General features: G+C 47.5%; 1 protein-coding gene across 1 annotated transcript; it reads left to right on the top strand.

The window, feature by feature from the left end:
• Positions 1-2,561: 2,561 nt before the first annotated feature.
• LOC143793437 (uncharacterized) lies at positions 2,562-20,456 on the top strand. Its single transcript, XM_077280394.1, has 2 exons — positions 2,562-2,720; positions 18,919-20,456. The coding sequence occupies exons 1-2, from the start codon at positions 2,684-2,686 to the stop codon at positions 19,629-19,631; spliced, it is 750 nt and encodes a 249-aa protein (XP_077136509.1). The 5' UTR covers positions 2,562-2,683; the 3' UTR covers positions 19,632-20,456.
• The last annotated feature ends 277 nt before the right edge of the window (positions 20,457-20,733 follow it).

Genomic DNA, 20,733 nt, shown 5'->3' with positions numbered 1-20,733 from the left:
ATGCATCACCAAAACCACCAGTACTGCATGCATATAGCACTAGGACCACCAATAGAACATGAATACATCACCATAACCACCTTCAAAACATGAATACATCACTAGAAGCACCATCAATACAGCAATAGATCCCCAGAATCACAATCAGTACATCAGTACATAAATACAGCATCAAGCTTAATAGTGCGATCAATTGTAATATCAGGCCCCATATACAACTGTATCACATGAACCTACAACTTCTCCAGTATGTCTAAGAAATGGTTAGGAGATACTTGAAGTTGTCGTTAATAGACATCATCAGACTTCGTACCATGCAGGCATCACAGTATTGATGAGACGCTGTCAGTATCACAAATAAAAGATATATCTAGATGTACTTTATAGGTGTTATCCTATTTTTTTTCTTCTTCATCTTGTCCAGACCCCAAGATGATTTTTCACATCCACAGCTCATCTCTGCAGACTTCTCTGGTCTTATGCTGCACATCCCTACACAGTGCCCTTAAAAATAACAGCATGATTATGATAATCCTGAATGAAAATATCTGCCCTATGAAGTTCCACTGAATAGTTTCCTCTCCACTCAGTCACAATTATGGTACCTGGCCTCCAAACTGTCCTCTGCTTTCCATACTGCACTCTCTCCTCACAATCACCTCCTCTGCAAACTGACCCCTCACATGCTGCATCTTCTATACTGCCACCCACACTACTCAGTGTCTATGCTGTGCTCCCTCCTCATACTCTACACATTTGCATAATGTCCATACTGTGCCCTCACAGATTGCCCGCTCTCTATACTGCCCCCACACTACTCAGTGTCTATGCTGTGCTCCCTCCTCATACTCTACACATTTGCCTAATGTCCCCTCCATACTGTGCCCTCACAGATTGCTCGCTCTCTATACTGCCACCCACACTACTCAGTGTCTATGCTGTGCTCCCACCTCATACTCTACACATTTGCATAATGTCCATACTGTGCCCTCACAGATTGCCCGCTCTCTATACTGCCCCCACACTACTCAGTTGCTATCCTGTGCCTCCTCCTCACACTCCCCTCTCTGCATTCTCTTCTCTGGATACTGTGCTCCCACATTTTCACCTCATGTTGCCCTTTCTCTATACTGCCCCTATACTGCCCCATCGTTATACTTTGTCCCCTTGCACCTTTCTCCCCCATACTATACCATCATATATTTCTCATCCAACCACACAAACATTACCCCACTAGCCACTGCACCAGGGCAAGTGGGAAGAGCCGGGCAAAGCACTAGAATTGGCGCATCTGCTATTTTTAGGTTTTGCAGGGCCAATTTCCATGGCCCTATCTGTCTGCTTTAGCTTGACCAGTTGTCAAAAAAATGGGGGAGCCCACACAGTTTTTTTTAAATTATTTATTTAAATAATTTTAAAAACGGCTTGGAGATCCCTCTATTTTTGATAACCAGTCAATATAAAGCTGGCAGCTGTGGTCTGCAGCCCACAGCTGTGAGCTTTACCTGCCCTGGTTAACAAAAATAGAGGGGTCCCCATGCCATTTTTTTATTTTATTTATTGCACAGGTGTCAGCTGGTAAATACTCTCATCATTTTACAACTGGTGTGAGAAGGTGTCCAGCAGCAGGTTCGGGGAGGTTAATTTAAAAACAACAAATTTATTGAAAAGTAATTAAAAAGTCCCATAATAACGTTTAAAAAAAATATACAGGTCCCTGGGACATGCACCAACTTTGTGTTTTTAGTCATAGTGTTGCATAAATCCTAAAATGTAAGGTGTTTGACAGATCATATTATAAAAAAATGCACATTATTTGAATTTGTATTTCTCCTAAATGAATTAATTCAATAAATATACATGATCTGTTCGGATGTTCAGACCATTTGGAATTCTGGTATTTAACTTAAGAATTGCAGATGCTTCTTTATATTTTAAAAATCATGATCTGTCACCTCCCCTTTTGGGTGGTTGAACTTTTTCCACAGCATTAACCTGGAAGCTACTAATGTCGCCATTTTAGCAATTCAGAAAATGTTGAGAAGCATCCGATAAACTACAGGGGATTTTGTTCTGTGCGTCATACAGAAGTTCAGGTATACATTTTCTGCTATCAGGGAGACCAGGCGTATGATGATGACAGTAGTACGCTCATCAGCAGATGCCTGTGACTGGCGGTAACCTTTGTACCGCCGGTCACAGCTGCTTGCTCACACGCTGTGTGATAGGGTGGGAACTGCAGCACTCTCACCGGCGGTAACAAAACATCCATGGGTCTGCCCATCACTACATGCGCCAAACCTGTACAATGAATGAAGATTAGAGACCACACATGCGTTATCTCCATTGCCTACTGTAGAAAGTGAATGTAACTAACAGGATAAAGAAAAAATCTCGGAGGCGCTATCTCTTACTCCAATCTAATTTTCACCAGCACATAAACATATTTTATTGCTATGATATTGACTATTTCCACATCTTTTACTTTATCAGTCATCATGTTCTTGTGAAAATCCATTGCATCACTGTGTTATAATAATGGGCTGTGCAGTCTACGGCGACTGGATGATGGCAGGTAACACAGGTATAAAAGAGCCGCACGTCCCCAGGAAGTTCACATCCGAACACGTCCTTGTGCCAACTGCTCTCTGACATCAAGAAGAACATCGCCTCCATCTATAAGATGCAGTCTCACAGCGGTCACTGCTCCTGTGATCCCGGTAAGTCTCCGCCCGGAGTCATTGTATGTGGTGGGGAGAGTCAATGTGTCAGGGGAGCCGGTGTCTAGTGCGTTTTAGCTGCCGACATAATTTCTATTCAACTGTTTTGCTTTTATTTCTGAGGTTTTAGACTCGTGTAAAGTTACATTTTCCTGTTTGTATCTAAGTAAAGCATCAGAAAAAAAGGGCTCATATAGCTAAACCAATCACAGGATAAAAATTGTACGCGCACGATCAATAAAGCTTTTTTCATTCATCAGTTGCCCATCTCACACTTCCAGCACCGATCCCATCTATTCCCAAACTTCACAAACCCCTCATCCTGCTGATACCCCAATACTGAGCCGCTGCTGCCATATGTGTCCCTATTACTACACCTGATACCCCAATACTGAGCCTCTGCTGCCGTATGTGTCCCTATTACTGCCCCTGATACCCCAATACTGAGCCGCTGCCATATGTGTCCTTATTACTACACCTGATACCCCAATACTGAGCCTCTGCTGCCGTATGTGTCCCTATTACTGCACCTGATACCCCAATACTGAGCCGCTGCTGCCATATGTGTCCTTATTACTGCCCCTGATACCCCAATACTGAGCCTCTGCTGCCGTATGTGTCCCTATTACTGCCCCTGATACCCCAATACTGAGCCGCTGCTGCCGTATGTGTCCTTATTACTGCCCCTGATACCCCAATACTGAGCCGCTACTGCCGTATGTGTCCTTATTACTGCCCCTGATACCCCAATACTGAGCCTCTGCTGCCGTATGTGTCCCTATTACTACACCTGATACCCCAATACTGAGCCGCTGCTGCCATATGTGTCCTTATTACTGCCCCTGATACCCCAATACTGAGCCTCTGCTGCCGTATGTGTCCCTATTACTACACCTGATACCCCAATACTGAGCCGCTGCTGCCATATGTGTCCCTATTACTACACCTGATACTCCAATACTGAGCCTCTGCTGCCGTATGTGTCCCTATTACTACACCTGATACCCCAATACTGAGCCTCTGCTGCCGTATGTGTCCCTATTACTGCCCCTGATACCCCAATACTGAGCCGCTGCCGTATGTGTCCCTATTACTACACCTGATACCCCAATACTGAGCCTCTGCTGCCGTATGTGTCCCTATTACTGCCCCTGATACCCCAATACTGAGCCTCTGCTGCCGTATGTGTCCCTATTACTGCCCCTGATACCCCAATACTGAGCCTCTGCTGCCGTATGTGTCCCTATTACTGCCCCTGATACCCCAATACTGAGCCTCTGCTGCCGTATGTGTCCCTATTACTGCCCCTGATACCACAATACTGAGCCGCTGCTGCCGTATGTGTCCCTATTACTACACCTGATACCCCAATACTGAGCCTCTGCTGCCGTATGTGTCCCTATTACTGCCCCTGATACCCCAATACTGAGCCTCTGCTGCCGTATGTGCCCCTATTACTGCACCTGATACCCCAATACTGAGCCTCTGCTGCCGTATGTGTCCCTATTACTGCCCCTGATACCCCAATACTGAGCCTCTGCTGCCGTATGTGCCCCTATTACTGCACCTGATACCCCAATACTGAGCCGCTGCTGCCGTATGTGTCCTTATTACTGCACCTGATACCCCAATACTGAGCCGCTGCTGCCGTATGTGTCCCTATTACTGCCCCTGATACCCCAATACTGAGCCTCTGCCGTATGTGTCCCTATTACTGCCCCTGATACCCCAATACTGAGCCGCTGCTGCCGTATGTGTCCCTATTACTGCACCTGATACCCCAATACTGAGCCTCTGCTGCCGTATGTGTCCCTATTACTGCCCCTGATACCCCAATACTGAGCCTCTGCTGCCGTATGTGCCCCTATTACTGCACCTGATACCCCAATACTGAGCCGCTGCTGCCGTATGTGTCCCTATTACTGCACCTGATATCCCAATACTGAGCCTCTGCTGCCGTATGTGTCCCTATTACTGCCCCTGATACCCCAATACTGAGCCGCTGCTGCCGTATGTGTCCTTATTACTGCACCTGATACCCCAATACTGAGCCGCTGCTGCCGTATGTGTCCCTATTACTGCCCCTGATACCCCAATACTGAGCCTCTGCCGTATGTGTCCCTATTACTGCCCCTGATACCCCAATACTGAGCCGCTGCTGCCGTATGTGACCCTATTACTGCACCTGATACCCCAATACTGAGCCTCTGCTGCCGTATGTGTCCCTATTACTGCACCTGATACCCCAATACTGAGCCGCTGCTGCCGTATGTGTCCCTATTACTGCACCTGATACCCCAATACTGAGCCGCTGCTGCCGTATGTGTCCCTATTACTGCCCCTGATACCTCAATACTGAGCCCCTGCTGCCTTATGTGACCCTATTACTGCACCTGATACCCCAATACTGAGCCGCTGCTGCCGTATGTGTCCCTATTACTGCACCTGATACCCCAATACTGAGCCGCTGCTGCCGTATGTGTCCCTATTACTGCCCCTGATACCCCAATACTGAGCCGCTGCTGCCGTATGTGTCCCTATTACTGCACCTGATACCCCAATACTGAGCCTCTGCTGCCGTATGTGTCCCTATTACTGCACCTGATACCTCAATACTGAGCCGCTGCTGCCGTATGTGTCCCTATTACTGCACCTGATACCCCAATACTGAGCCTCTGCTGCCATATGTGTCCTTATTACTGCACCTGATACCCCAATACTGAGCCGCTGCTGCCGTATGTGTCCTTATTACTGCCCCTGATACCCCAATACTGAGCCGCTGCTGCCGTATGTGTCCATATTACTGCACCTGATACCCCAATACTGAGCCGCTGCTGCCGTATGTGTCCCTATTACTGCCCCTGATACCCCAATACTGAGCCGCTGCTGCCGTATGTGTCCCTATTACTGCCCCTGATACCCCAAAACTGAGCCGCTGCTGGCGCATGTGTCCCTATTACTGCCCCTGATACCCCAATACTGAGCCGCTGCTGCCGTATGTGTCCTTATTACTGCACCTGATACCCCAATACTGAGCCGCTGCTGCCGTATGTGTCCTTATTACTGCACCTGATACCCCAATACTGAGCCGCTGCTGCCGTATGTGTCCCTATTACTGCCCCTGATACCCCAATACTGAGCCTCTGCTGCCGTATGTGTCCCTATTACTGCCCCTGATACCCCAATACTGAGCCGCTGCTGCCGTATGTGTCCCTATTACTGCACCTGATACCCCAATACTGAGCCTCTGCCGTATGTGTCCCTATTACTGCCCCTGATACCCCAATACTGAGCCACTGCTGCCGTATGTGACCCTATTACTGCACCTGATACCCCAATACTGAGCCTCTGCTGCCGTATGTGTCCCTATTACTGCACCTGATACCCCAATACTGAGCCACTGCTGCCGTATGTGTCCCTATTACTGCCCCTGATACCCCAATACTGAGCCGCTGCTGCCGTATGTGTCCTTATTACTGCACCTGATACCCCAATACTGAGCCTCTGCCATATGTGTCCCTATTACTGCCCCTGATACCCCAATACTGAGCCACTGCTGCCGTATGTGACCCTATTACTGCACCTGATACCCCAATACTGAGCCTCTGCTGCCGTATGTGTCCCTATTACTGCACCTGATACCCCAATACTGAGCCTCTGCCGTATGTGTCCCTATTACTGCCCCTGATACCCCAATACTGAGCCACTGCTGCCGTATGTGACCCTATTACTGCACCTGATACCCCAATACTGAGCCTCTGCTGCCGTATGTGACCCTATTACTGCACCTAATACCCCAATACTGAGCCACTGCTGCCGTATGTGTCCCTATTACTGCCCCTGATACCTCAATACTGAGCCTCTGCTGCCGTATGTGTCCCTATTACTACACCTGATACCCCAATACTGAGCCGCTGCTGCCGTATGTGTCCCTATTACTACACCTGATACCCCAATACTGAGCCGCTGCTGCCGTATGTGTCCTTATTACTGCACCTGATACCCCAATACTGAGCCTCTGCTGCCGTATGTGTCCTTATTACTGCACCTGATACCCCAATACTGAGCCGCTGCTGCCGTATGTGTCCCTATTACTGCACCTGATACCCCAATACTGAGCCGCTGCTGCCTATGTGTCCCTATTACTGCACCTGATACCCCAATACTGAGCCTCTGCTGCCGTATGTGTCCCTATTACTGCACCTGATACCCCAATACTGAGCCGCTGCTGCCTATGTGTCCCTATTACTGCCCCTGATACCCCAATACTAAGCTGCTGCCGTATGTGTCCCTATTACTGCCCCTGATACCCCAATACTGAGCCGCTGCTGCCGTATGTGTCCCTATTACTGCACCTGATACCCCAATACTGAGCCGCTGCTGCCGTATGTGTCCCTATTACTGCACCTGATACCCGAATACTGAGCCGCTGCTGCCGTATGTGACCCTATTACTGCACCTGATACCCCAATACTGAGCCGCTACTGCCGTATGTGTCCCTATTACGGCACCTGATACCCCAATACTGAGCCGCTGCTGCCGTATGTGTCCCTATTACTACCCCTGATACCCCAATACTGAGCCGCTGCTGCCGTATGTGTCCCTATTACTGCCCCTGATACCCCAATACTGAGCCGCTGCTGCCATATGTGTCCCTATTACTGCCCCTGATACCCCAATACTGAGCCGCTGCTGCCGTATGTGTCCTTATTACTGCACCTGATACCCCAATACTGAGCCGCTGCTGCCGTATGTGTCCCTATTACTGCCCCTGATACCCCAATACTGAGCCGCTGCTGCCGTATGTGTCCCTATTACTGCACCTGATACCCCAATACTGAGCTGCTGCCGTATGTGTCCCTATTACTGCACCTCATACCCCAATACTGAGCTGCTGCTGCCGTATGTGTCCCTATTACTGCACCTGATACCCCAATACTGAGCCGCTGCTGCCGTATGTGTCCTTATTACTGCCCCTGATACCCCAATACTGAGCCGCTGCTGCCGTGTGTCCCTATTACTGCCCCTGATACCCCAATACTGAGCCGCTGCTGCCGTATGTGACCCTATTACTGCACCTGATACCCCAATACTGAGCCGCTGCTGCCGTATGTGTCCCTATTACTGCCCCTGATACCCCAATACTGAGCTGCTGCCGTATGTGTCCCTATTACTGCACCTGATACCCCAATACTGAGCCTCTGCTGCCGTATGTGTCCCTATTACTGCCCCTGATACCCCAATACTGAGCCACTGCTGCCGTATGTGTCCTTATTACTGCACCTGATACCTCAATACTGAGCCGCTGCTGCCGTATGTGTCCTTATTACTGCACCTGATACCCCAATACTGAGCCGCTGCTGCCGTATGTGTCCCTATTACTGCCCCTGATACCCCAATACTGAGCCTCTGCTGCCGTATGTGTCCCTATTACTGCACCTGATAGCCCAATACTGAGCCGCTGCTGCTGTATGTGTCCCTATTACTGCCCCTGATACCCCAATACTGAGCCGCTGCTGCCGTATGTGTCCCTATTACTGCCCCTGATACCCCAATACTGAGCCGCTGCTGCCGTATGTGTCCCTATTACTGCCCCTGATACCCCAATACTGAGCCGCTCCTGCCGTATGTGTCCCTATTACTACACCTGATACCCCAATACTGAGCCGCTGCTGCCGTATGTGTCCCTATTACTGCCCCTGATAACCCAATACTGTGCCGCTGCTGCCGTATGTGTCCTTATTACTGCACCTGATACCCCAATACTGAGGCGCTGCTGCCGTATGTGTCCATATTACTGCCCCTGATACCCCAATACTGAGCCGCTGCTGCCGTATGTGTCCATGTTACTGCACCTGATACCCCAATACTGAGCCTCTGCTGCCGTATGTGTCCCTATTACTGCACCTGATACCCCAATACTGAGCCGGTGCTGCCGTATGTGTCCTTATTACTGCCCCTGATACCCCAATACTGAGCTGCTGCCGTATGTGTCCTTATTACTGCACCTGATACCCCAATACTGAGCCTCTGCTGCCGTATGTGTCCTTATTACTGCACCTGATACCCCAATACTGAGCCTCTGCTGCCGTATGTGTCCCTATTACTGCACCTGATACCCCAATACTGAGCCGCTGCTGCCGTATGTGTCCCTATTACTGCACCTGATACCCCAATACTGAGCCGCTGCTGCCCTATGTGTCCTTATTACTGCACCTGATACCCCAATACTGAGCCTCTGCTGCCGTATGTGTCCATATTACTGCCCCTGATACCCCAATACTGAGCCGCTGCTGCCGTATGTGTCCGTATTACTGCACCTGATACCCCAATACTGAGCCGCTGCTGCCGTATGTGTCCCTATTACTGCACCTGATACCCCAATACTGAGCCACTGCTGCCGTATGTGTCCCTATTACTGCCCCTGATACCCCAATACTGAGCCGCTGCTGCCATATGTGTCCTTATTACTGCACATGATACCCCAATACTGAGCCGCTGCTGCCGTATGTGTCCGTATTACTGCACCTGATACCCCAATACTGAGCCACTGCTGCCGTATGTGTCCCTATTACTGCACCTGATACCCCAATACTGAGCCGCTGCTGCCATATGTGTCCCTATTACTGCCCCTGATACCCAATACTGAGCCGCTGCTGCCGTATGTGTCCCTATTACTGCATCTGATACCCCGATACTGAGCCTCTGCTGCCATATGTGTCCCTATTACTGCACCAGATACCCCAATACTGAGCCGCTGCTGCCGTATGTGTCCCTATTACTGCCCCTGATACCCCAATACTGAGCCGCTGCTGCCGTATGTGTCCCTATTACTGCACCTGATACCCCAATACTGAGCCGCTGCTGCCGTATGTGTCCCTATTACTGCACCTGATACCCCAATACTGAGCCGCTGCTGCCGTATGTGTCCCTATTACTGCACCTGATACCCCAATACTGAGCCGCTGCTGCCGTATGTGTCCCTATTACTACCCCTGATACCCCAATACTGAGCCGCTGCTGCCGTATGTGTCCTTATTACTGCACCTGATACCCCAATACTGAGCCGCTGCTGCCGTATGTGTCCTTATTACTGCACCTGATACCCCAATACTGAGCCGCTGCTGCCTTATGTGTCCTTATTACTGCACCTGATACCCCAATACTGAGCCGCTGCTGCCGTATGTGTCCCTATTACTGCCCCTGATACCCCAATACTGAGCCGCTACTGCCGTATGTGTCCCTATTACTGCACCTGATACCCCAATACTGAGCCGCTGCTGCCGTATGTGTCCCTATTACTGCACCTGATACCCCAATACTGAGCCGCTGCTGCCATATGTGTCCCTATTACTGCCCCTGATACCCCAATACTGAGCCACTGCTGCCGTATGTGTCCCTATTACTGCACCTGATACCCCAATACTGAGCCTCTGCTGCCGTATGTGTCCCTATTACTGCACCTGATACCCCAATACTGAGCCTCTGCTGCCGTATGTGTACCTATTACTGCACCCGATACCCCAATACTGAGCCGCTGCTGCCGTATGTGTCCCTATTACTGCCCCTGATACCCCAATACTGAGCCTCTGCTGCCGTATGTGTCCCTATTACTGCACCTGATACCCCAATACTGAGCCTCTGCTGCCGTATGTGTACCTATTACTGCACCTGATACCCCAATACTGAGCCGCTGCTGCCGTATGTGTCCCTATTACAGCACCTCATACCCCAATACTGAGCCGCTGCTGCCGTATGTGTCCCTATTACTGCCCCTGATACCCCAATACTGAGCCGCTGCTGCCGTATGTGTCCCTATTACTGCCCCTGATACCCCAATACTGAGCCGCTGCTGCCGTATGTGTCCTTATTACTGCCCCTGATACCACAATACTGAGCCACTGCTGCCGTATGTGTCCCTATTACTGCACCTGATACCCCAATACTGAGCTGCTGCTGCCGTATGTGTCCCTATTACTGCACCTGATACCCCAATACTGAGCCGCTGCTGCCGTATGTGTCCCTATTACTGCCCCTGATACCCCAATACTGAGCCGCTACTGCCGTATGTGTCCCTATTACTGCACCTGATACCCCAATACTGAACCGCTGCTGCCGTATGTGTCCCTATTACTGCACCTCCTGTGTGGTACAATAACGGCTCCTCTTACTGCCCCACATAATAATGCCACCACTGTGCCCCTTATATAGTAAAACTCTGTCTGTTCCCTCTATATGGTAAAATTACAGCTTAAAAAAATTTGATTTCCTTCTGTGAGTGTCCTAGAAAGTAATAAACCCTTCCATATGTTCCTTAGACAGTTGCAATATCCTGAGTGTCCCTAAATGTAAGGCTGTCTTCTAAGTGACCTCTTAACATTGAATATCTTTCTGCATGTCCCTAAAAAGTAATAATATCCCCAGATGCCCCCACAGTTCCCCATACAGTGTGATGCTACCACATATAGTATGATGGCCTCCACAAACAATATAATGGCCCACAATGCCTCTTATATAGTACTAGATGGTGGCCCAATTCTAACACATCGGGTATTCTAGAATATGTATGTAGTTTATTTATAAAGATTTAAGAATAATGCAATGAATACTCAGAATTTTCCGGGTAAAATATATACATTATCAGTGAAGCCGTGTTTATTATCTCCCTCACAGAGTGTTCTCCATGTTATTCTCTCCCTCACAGACTGTCCTCCGTGTTATTCTCTCCCTCACAGACTGTCCTCCATGTTACTTTCTCCCTCACAGACTGTCCTCCATGTTATTCTCTCCCTCACAGACTGTCCTCCATGTTATTCTCTCCCTCACAGACTGTCCTTCATGTTATTCTCTCCCTCACAGACTGTCCTCCATGTTATTCTCTCCCTCACAGACTGTCCTCCGTGTTATTCTCTCCCTCACAGACTGTCCTCCATGTTACTTTCTCCCTCACAGATTGTTCTCCATGTTATTCTCTCCCTCACAGACTGTCCTCCATGTTATTCTCTCCCTCACAGACTGTCCTTCATGTTATTCTCTCCCTCACAGACTGTCCTCCATGTTATTCTCTCCCTCAGACTGTCCTCCATGTTATTCTCTCCCTCACAGACTGTTCTCCATGTTATTCTCTCTCTCACAGACTGACCTCCATGTTATTCTCTCCCTCACAGACTGTGCTCCATGTTATTTTCGCCCACACAGACTGTCCTCCATGTTATTCTCTCCCTCAGACTGTCCTCCATGTTATTCTCTCCCTCAGACTGTCCTCCATGTTATTCTCTCCCTCACAGACTGTGCTCCATGTTATTCTCGCCCACACAGACTGTCCTCCATGGTATTCTCTCCCTCAGACTGTCCTCCATGTTATTCTCTCCCTCACAGACTGTCCTCCATGTTATTCTCTCCCTCACAGACTGTCCTCCATGTTATTCTCTCCCTCACAGACTGTCCTCCATGTTATTCTCTCCCTTACAGACTGTCCTCCATGTTATTCTCTCCCTCACAGACTGTTCTCTGTTATTCTCTGCCTCACAGACTGTCCTCCATGTTATTCTCTCCCTCAGACTGTCCTCCATGTTATTCTCTCCCTCACAGACTGTTCTCCATGTTATTCTCTCCCTCACAGACTGTCCTCCATGTTATTCTCTCCCTCACAGACTGTCCTCCATGTTATTCTCGCCCACACAGACTTTCCTCCATGTTATTCTGTCCCTCAGACTGTCCTCCATGTTATTCTCTCCCTCACAGACTGTTCTCCATGTTATTCTCTCCTTCACAGACTGTTCTTTCTCCATGTTATTCTCTCCCTCACAGACTGTCCTCCATGTTATTCTCTCCCTCAGACTGTCCTCCATGTTATTCTCTCCCTCACAGACTGTTCTCCATGGTATTCTCTCCCTCACAGACTGTCCTCCATGTTATTCTCGCCCACACACACTGTCCTCCATGTTATTCTCTCCCTCAGACTGTCCTCCATGTTATTCTCTCCCTCACAGACTGTTCTCCATGTTATTCTCTCCTTCACAGACTGTTCTCCATGTTATTCTCTCCCTCACAGACTGACCTCCATGTTATTCCCTCCCTCACAGACTGTTCTCCATGTTATTCTCTCCTTCACAGACTGTTCTCCATGTTATTCTCTCCCTCACAGACTGTCCTCCATGTTATTCTCTCCCTCACAGACTGTCCTCCATGTTATTCTCTGCCTCACAGACTGTCCTCCATGTTATTCTCTCCCTCAGACTGTCCTCCATGTTATTCTCTCCCTCACAGACTGTTCTCCATGTTATTCTCTCCCTCACAGACTGTCCTCCATGTTATTCTCTCCCTCACAGACTGTCCTCCATGTTATTCTCGCCCACACAGACTTTCCTCCATGTTATTCTGTCCCTCAGACTGTCCTCCATGTTATTCTCTCCCTCACAGACTGTTCTCCATGTTATTCTCTCCTTCACAGACTGTTCTTTCTCCATGTTATTCTCTCCCTCACAGACTGTCCTCCATGTTATTCTCTCCCTCAGACTGTCCTCCATGTTATTCTCTCCCTCACAGACTGTTCTCCATGTTATTCTCTCCCTCACAGACTGTCCTCCATGTTATTCTCGCCCACACACACTGTCCTCCATGTTATTCTCTCCCTCAGACTGTCCTCCATGTTATTCTCTCCCTCACAGACTGTTCTCCATGTTATTCTCTCCTTCACAGACTGTTCTCCATGTTATTCTCTCCCTTACAGACTGACCTCCATGTTATTCCCTCCCTCACAGACTGCTCTCCATGTTATTCTCTCCTTCACAGACTGTTCTCCATGTTATTCTCTCCCTCACAGACTGTCCTCCATGTTATTCTCTCCCTCACAGACTGTCCTCCATGTTATTCTCTGCCTCACAGACTGTCCTCCATGTTATTCTCTCCCTCAGACTGTCCTCCATGTTATTCTCTCCCTCACAGACTGTTCTCCATGTTATTCTCTCCCTCACAGACTGTCCTCCATGTTATTCTCTCCCTCACAGACTGTCCTTCATGTTATTCTCTCCCTCACAGACTGTCCTCCATGTTATTCTCTCCCTCACAGACTGTTCTCCATGTTATTCTCTCCCTCACAGACTGTTCTTCATGTTATTCTCTCCCTCACAGACTGTCCTCCATGTTATTCTCTCCCTCACAGACTGTCCTCCATGTTATTCTCTGCCTCACAGACTGTCCTCCATGTTATTCTCTCCCTCAGACTGTCCTCCATGTTATTCTCTCCCTCACAGACTGTCCTCCATGTTATTCTCTCCCTCACAGACTGACCTCCATGTTATTCTCTCCCTCACAGAATGTTCTCTGTTGTGAATTAGACTTTTTGGTTCCCTCTTGTGGTTACTAGTGATATGACTCTGGGATTTTCTTCCCTCAGTTTGCACCCAGCTGGGTCGTTAGTTCAGGGGTGTTGCTATATAAACCTCCTGGAACCTTAGTCCAGTGCCTGGCATCGTTGTAATCAGACACATTCTGTTTGCTCCTATCTGCTGGTCCTGGTTCGTGCAAAATTAAGCTAAGTCCTGCTTCTTTGTTTTTTGGGTTATTTGCTTGCTCTCATTTTTGTCCAGCTTGTACTAAATGTGATTCCTGACCTTGCTGGAAGCTCTAGGGGGCTGGTGTTCTCCCCCCGGGCCGTTAGACGGTTCGGGGGTTCTTGAATTTCCAGTGTGGATATTTTTGATAGGGTTTTTTGCTGACCATATAAGTTATCTTTCTATATTCTGCTATTAGCTAGTGGGCCTCTCTTTGCTAAATACCTAGCTCATTCTTATGTTTGTCTTTTCCTCTTACCTCACCGTTATTATTTGTTGGGGGCTTCTATCCTACTTTTGGGGTATTTTCTCTGGAGGCAAGAAAGGTCTTTCTTTTCCCTTCTAGGGTTAGTTAGTTCTCCGGCTGGCGCGAGACGTCTAGGATCAACGTAGGAACGTTCCCCGGCTGCTGGTATTTGTGGTGCTAGGATTAGATATATGGTCAGCCCAGTTACCACTGCCCTATGAGCTGGTTTTCTGTGTTTGCAGACTTAGCAATTATTCCTCAGACCCTCTGCCATTGGGGTCATAACAGTTCTCAATGTTATTCTCTCCCTCACAGACTGTCCTCCATGTTATTCTCTCCCTCACAGACTGTCCTCCATGTTATTCTCTCCCTCACAGACTGTCCTCCATGTTATTCTCTGCCTCACAGACTGTCCTCCATGTTATTCTCTCCCTCAGACTGTCCTCCATGTTATTCTCTCCCTCACAGACTGTTCTCCATGTTATTCTCTCCCTCACAGACTGTCCTCCATTTTATTCTCTCCCTCACAGACTGTCCTTCATGTTATTCTCTCCCTCACAGACTGTCCTCCATGTTATTCTCTCCCTCACAGACTGTTCTCCATGTTATTCTCTCCCTCACAGACTGTTCTTCATGTTATTATCTCCCTCACAGACTGTCCTCCATGTTATTCTCTCCCTCACAGACTGTCCTCCATGTTATTCTCTGCCTCACAGACTGTCCTCCATGTTATTCTCTCCCTCAGACTGTCCTCCATGTTATTCTCTCCCTCACAGACTGTCCTCCATGTTATTCTCTCCCTCACAGACTGACCTCCATGTTATTCTCTCCCTCACAGAATGTTCTCAATGTTATTCTCTCCCTCACAGACTGTCCTCCATGTTATTCTCTCCCTCACAGACTGTCCTCCATGTTATTCTCTCCCTCACAGACTGTTCTCCATGTTATTCTCTCCCTCACAGACTGTTCTTCATGTTATTCTCTCCCTCAGACTGTCCTCCATGTTATTCTCTCCCTCACAGACTGTCCTCCATGTTATTCTCTCCCTCACAGACTGACCTCCATGTTATTCTCTCCCTCACAGAATGTTCTCAATGTTATTCTCTCCCTCACAGACTGTCCTCCATGTTATTCTCTCCCTCACAGACTGTCCTCCATGTTATTCTCTCCCTCACAGACTGTTCTCCATGTTATTCTCTCCCTCACAGACTGTTCTTCATGTTATTCTCTCCCTCACAGACTGTCCTCCATGTTATTCTCTCCCTCACAGACTGTCCTCCATGTTATTCTCTGCCTCACAGACTGTCCTCCATGTTATTCTCTCCCTCAGACTGTCCTCCATGTTATTCTCTCCCTCACAGACTGTCCTCCATGTTATTCTCTCCCTCACAGACTGACCTCCATGTTATTCTCTCCCTCACAGAATGTTCCCAATGTTATTCTCTCCCTCACAGACTGTCCTTCATGTTATTCTCTCCCTCACAGACTGTCCTCCATGTTATTCTCTCCCTCACAGACTGTTCTCCATGTTATTCTCTCCCTCACAGACTGTTCTTCATGTTATTCTCTCCCTCACAGACTATCCTCCATGTTATTCTCTCACTCACAGACTATCCTCCATGTTATTCTCTGCCTCACAGACTGTCCTCCATGTTATTCTCTCCCTCAGACTGTCCTCCATGTTATTCTCTCCCTCACAGACTGACCTCCATGTTATTCTCTCCCTCACAGACTGTCCTCAATGTTATTCTCTCCCTCACAGACTGTCCTCCATGTTATTCTCTCCCTCACAGACTGTCCTCCATGTTATTCTCTGCCTCACAGACTGTCCTCCATGTTATTCTCTCCCTCAGACTGTCCTCCATGTTATTCTCTCCCTCACAGACTGTCCTCCATGTTATTCTCTCCCTCACAGACTGACCTCCATGTTATTCTCTCCCTCACAGAATGTTCCCAATGTTATTCTCTCCCTCACAGACTGTCCTTCATGTTATTCTCTCCCTCACAGACTGTCCTCCATGTTATTCTCTCCCTCACAGACTGTTCTCCATGTTATTCTCTCCCTCACAGACTGTTCTTCATGTTATTCTCTCACTCACAGACTATCCTCCATGTTATTCTCTGCCTCACAGACTGTCCTCCATGTTATTCTCTCCCTCAGACTGTCCTCCATGTTATTCTCTCCCTCACAGACTATCCTCCATGTTATTCTCTCACTCACAGACTATCCTCCATGTTATTCTCTGCCTCACAGACTATCCTCCATGTTATTCTCTGCCTCACAGACTGTCCTCCATGTTATTCTCTCCCTCAGACTGTCCTCCATGTTATTCTCTCCCTCACAGACTATCCTCCATGTTATTCTCTCACTCACAGACTATCCTCCATGTTATTCTCTGCCTCACAGACTGTCCTCCATGTTATTCTCTCCCTCAGACTGTCCTCCATGTTATTCTCTCCCTCACAGACTGACCTCCATGTTATTCTCTCCCTCACAGACTGTCCTCAATGTTATTCTCTCCCTCACAGACTGCCCTCCATGTTATTCTCTCCCTCACAGACTGTCCTCCATGTTATTCTCTCCCTCACAGACTGTCCTTCATGTTATTCTCTCCCTCACAGACTGTCCTTCATGTTATTCTCTCCCTCACAGACTGTCCTCCATGTTATTCTCTCCCTCACAGACTGTTCTCCATGTTATTCTCTCCCTCACAGACTGTCCTCCATGTTATTCTCTCCCTCACAGACTGTCCTTCATGTTATTCTCTCCCTCACAGACTGTCCTTCATGTTATTCTCTCCCTCACAGACTGTCCTCCATGTTATTCTCTCCCTCACAGACTGTTCTCCATGTTATTCTCTCCCTCACAGACTGTCATCCACGTTATTCTTTCCCTCACAGACTGTCCTTCATGTTATTCTCGTTCTAGTATATGTATGCAGTTTATTTATGAACGCTGATTGGTCGAGGTCGCCGGGCGCGAAGAATCAGTGACGCGGGATTTCGGTTACAGACAAACAGACCCTTAGACAATTATATATATAGATGATCCCCACAATCTCCACCACAATATATGATAGCCCCTACAGCTCTCCACACAGTATGATGGTCTCACAGTTCCTTACATACAGTAAGATGCCCAAACACTAAATTTGATGGGTGCACACCCTCCCACACAGTATAATAGCCCTCACACAGTATAATGGCCCAACAGACTCCTACACAGCATGATGAACAAACAGCCCATCACATAGTATGGTGACCCTACATCCATGTAGTATGGCCGCCCCATCATCCCCCGTCATAGTATGCTGGCCCTGTCGGCCATCCACACAGTATGATGGACCCCACAGTCACAACACAGTAGAATGCCTTCCAGAGACCCTCACACATAGTATGATGTCCCCTGCAGCCTCCCACCAAGTATTATGGCTCTCACAGCCCCTCACAGTGTATGATCATCTCAACAGCATCCCACACATAGCATGATGGCCCAAAGAGCTCCCACACCTAATATGATAACCCCTGTACATAGTATGATGGTCACCACAGCCTCCCACACAATAAGATAGGCCTACAGTCCCTAGCACACAATAAGTTGGCCCCCACAGCCTTCCATGCAGTATTATGACCCCCACGACAACTCACATAGTTTGATAATCTCAGCAGCACCCAACATTTAGTATGACAGCCCCCTCAGTGCTCCACATAAAGTATTATAACCCCTGCACCAAGAATGATTGCCATCCCAGCCTCCCACACAGTATGATGGCCCCACAGTCACAAACACATGGTAAGATAGTCCCACAGCCACTCAAATTATGATGGGTCCACAGTCCCAAACACACAGTATGATGGTTCCCACAGCCTCCCCAACAGTATAATGGACTACTAGTCCCTTACATAATATGATGGTCCTCACAGCCTTCCTTACACAACATGATGCCACGCAGCCTTAACCACACAGTATAATGTCCTCCACAACCTCAAACACAGTATTATGGCCCCACAGCCTCCAACTCAGTATGTTGGCTCCATAGTCCCCCACACACAGTATAATAGCCCCGCAGAGCATTTAATGTGCATTTGATTCACATAGAATAAATCTGATGAAAATTTCCTTGTCATACTTGATTGTACAGCCGATTCGGAATTTTGGCAAATTTTCTCATCGAGAATAATGATAGAACACGAATTGCAGCTACGTCTTTTGGACTTACCATTGAAAATATCACCTTGTCTCTAAGACAACTGCAATGTATAAATGTATCATCTGTTCATCTCTTTCATTTTCATGGGTTTTATTTTGCAGTTATACAAGAGTTTATAAAGTTTTATCGCTCACTACAGGCAGAATTACAGCCTTACACTTATGTGTTTTATAATCCAATTGTAGAGCCTCAGCTGCTGGTGGTCACTAAAGACTTCAATCTGAAGATCGGACCTGTTCCGAAAGCCTATCTTGATGATTTTAATGCAAGAACGCCGGTGTGTGGGAAAGTGAATAATATCAGTAAGATTGCCTGCAGTCCTGATGGCTCCCTGTTCTGTGTCCGGGATGGAGATCTGTACACGGGGCCACTGTCTTCCAATAAAGACACCGACTGGTTTTGTGCTGCCAGAAGAGTCGGGAAATGTGGATGGGATGAATTTAAGATCATTTTCTTCCATCCGAATGGAACTTTCTATGGAGCAACATGTAATGGAGACTTGTACAAGGGTCCGAAGCCTGACAACGAAAACGTATGCTGGCGCGACTGTGTAGCCACCAGAATCGGGTGTGGAAACTGGAACCAGTACGAAGCTCTGTTCTTCCACCCAAATGGCACTCTGTATGCTGTGTGCAAAGATGACAGCTTCGTGAAGGGAAATCCACCCACCGCACCCGGGAATTGGCTGGCGTCAACCACTAAAGTTGGCACAGGAGGCTGGCTGAGACTCACCCACTTCATGGCTTTCAGTCCTGATGGGAATCTGTGGAGTGTAGATAAGAATGATGGAAAGATCTATAAAAAGTCACCTCCAGTTCATGCAAATGACAATTATGTGGGTTTTGCTGAAAATTTGGGATTTAACTATAACATTTATAAATTTCTTTGTTTTAGATAATATCTGTAGCCTTAGGGACTGCAGCTTCCCTTTACTTCTTATTTCCTGCAGCTTCCCTTTACTTCTTATTTCCTGCAGCTTCCTTTTGCTTCTTATTTCCTGCAGCTTCCCTTTACGTCTTATTTCCTGAAGCTTCCCTTTGCTTCTTATTTCCTGCAGCTTCCCTTTGCTTCTTATTTCCAGCAGCTTCCCTTTTGTTTCTTATTTCCTGCAGCTTCTCTTTACTTCTTATTTCCTGCAGCTTCCCTTTACTTCTTTTTTCCTGCAGCTTCCCTTTACTTCTTGTTTCCTGCAGCTTCTCTTTACGTCTTATTTCCTGCAGCTTCCCTTTACTTCTTGTTTCCTGCAGCTTCCCTTTACGTCTTATTTCCTGCAGCTTCCCTTTACGTCTTATTTCCTGCAACTTCCCTTTACTTCTTACTTCCTGCAGCTTCCCTTTACTTCTTATTTCCTGCAGCTTCCCTTTACTTCTTACTTCCTGCAGCTTCCCTTTGCTTATTTCCTGTAGCTTTTGTCTCTGACTTTGAGAATTGAGAATCCTGCTAATGACTGACAGTGATTTTCCCATAACCACTTGCTGCGCATGAGCTAAAATGAGCTAGTTATACTGTATGCCTCCCAATCGCCAACATTTGCATTGAAATAATGGATTACTTTTCATGATTCCACTAATTGCAACTCAGACATTACTAAATGATCTTGCAGAGAATAGTTGTATCTTTCCGCCCATTATATGCTGTGCAGTCACAAATGTCACGCTGATTTCTGTACAATGAGCCGATCCTGCTGTATTCCATCAAATTCTAATAAATCTTACAAAACAAATACACATTTGATTGTCTGCAGAAATCTTTATTCATGTCCTGGGGTACAAGTGTTCACCTGGATATTTTTATTGTTTTCTATCCCCACTTTTCAGTTGCCATAACTTTTTTTAATCTGTCCATTGAGGTAGCCTTGGCAACAATTTCACAATTTTCATTTTTATGCCCTTAAGTTAGAGCATGGTGTTACACAAAATAGTAAATAAATAACATTTCCCACATGTCTACTTTACATCAGTACAATTTTTGATTTTCTTTTGTTAGGAAGCTATGAGGGT

This window comes from Ranitomeya variabilis, chromosome 1, assembly GCF_051348905.1.
Source record: "Ranitomeya variabilis isolate aRanVar5 chromosome 1, aRanVar5.hap1, whole genome shotgun sequence".
Lineage (NCBI taxonomy): Eukaryota > Metazoa > Chordata > Amphibia > Anura > Dendrobatidae > Ranitomeya > Ranitomeya variabilis.
Note: the sequence above shows the minus strand (reverse complement) of the source record. Positions and strands in the feature narration are given on the sequence as shown.

What these genes read in the sequence shown, in the direction of transcription:
- LOC143793437 (XM_077280394.1), top strand. Translation starts at nt 2,684, where the DNA reads ATGCAGTCTCACAGCGGTCACTGCTCCTGTGATCCCG. An exon ending in TCACTGCTCCTGTGATCCCG is followed by an intron (nt 2,721 to 18,918) that starts GTAAGTCTCCGC and finishes ATCCAATTGTAG; the next exon opens with AGCCTCAGCTGCTGGTGGTC.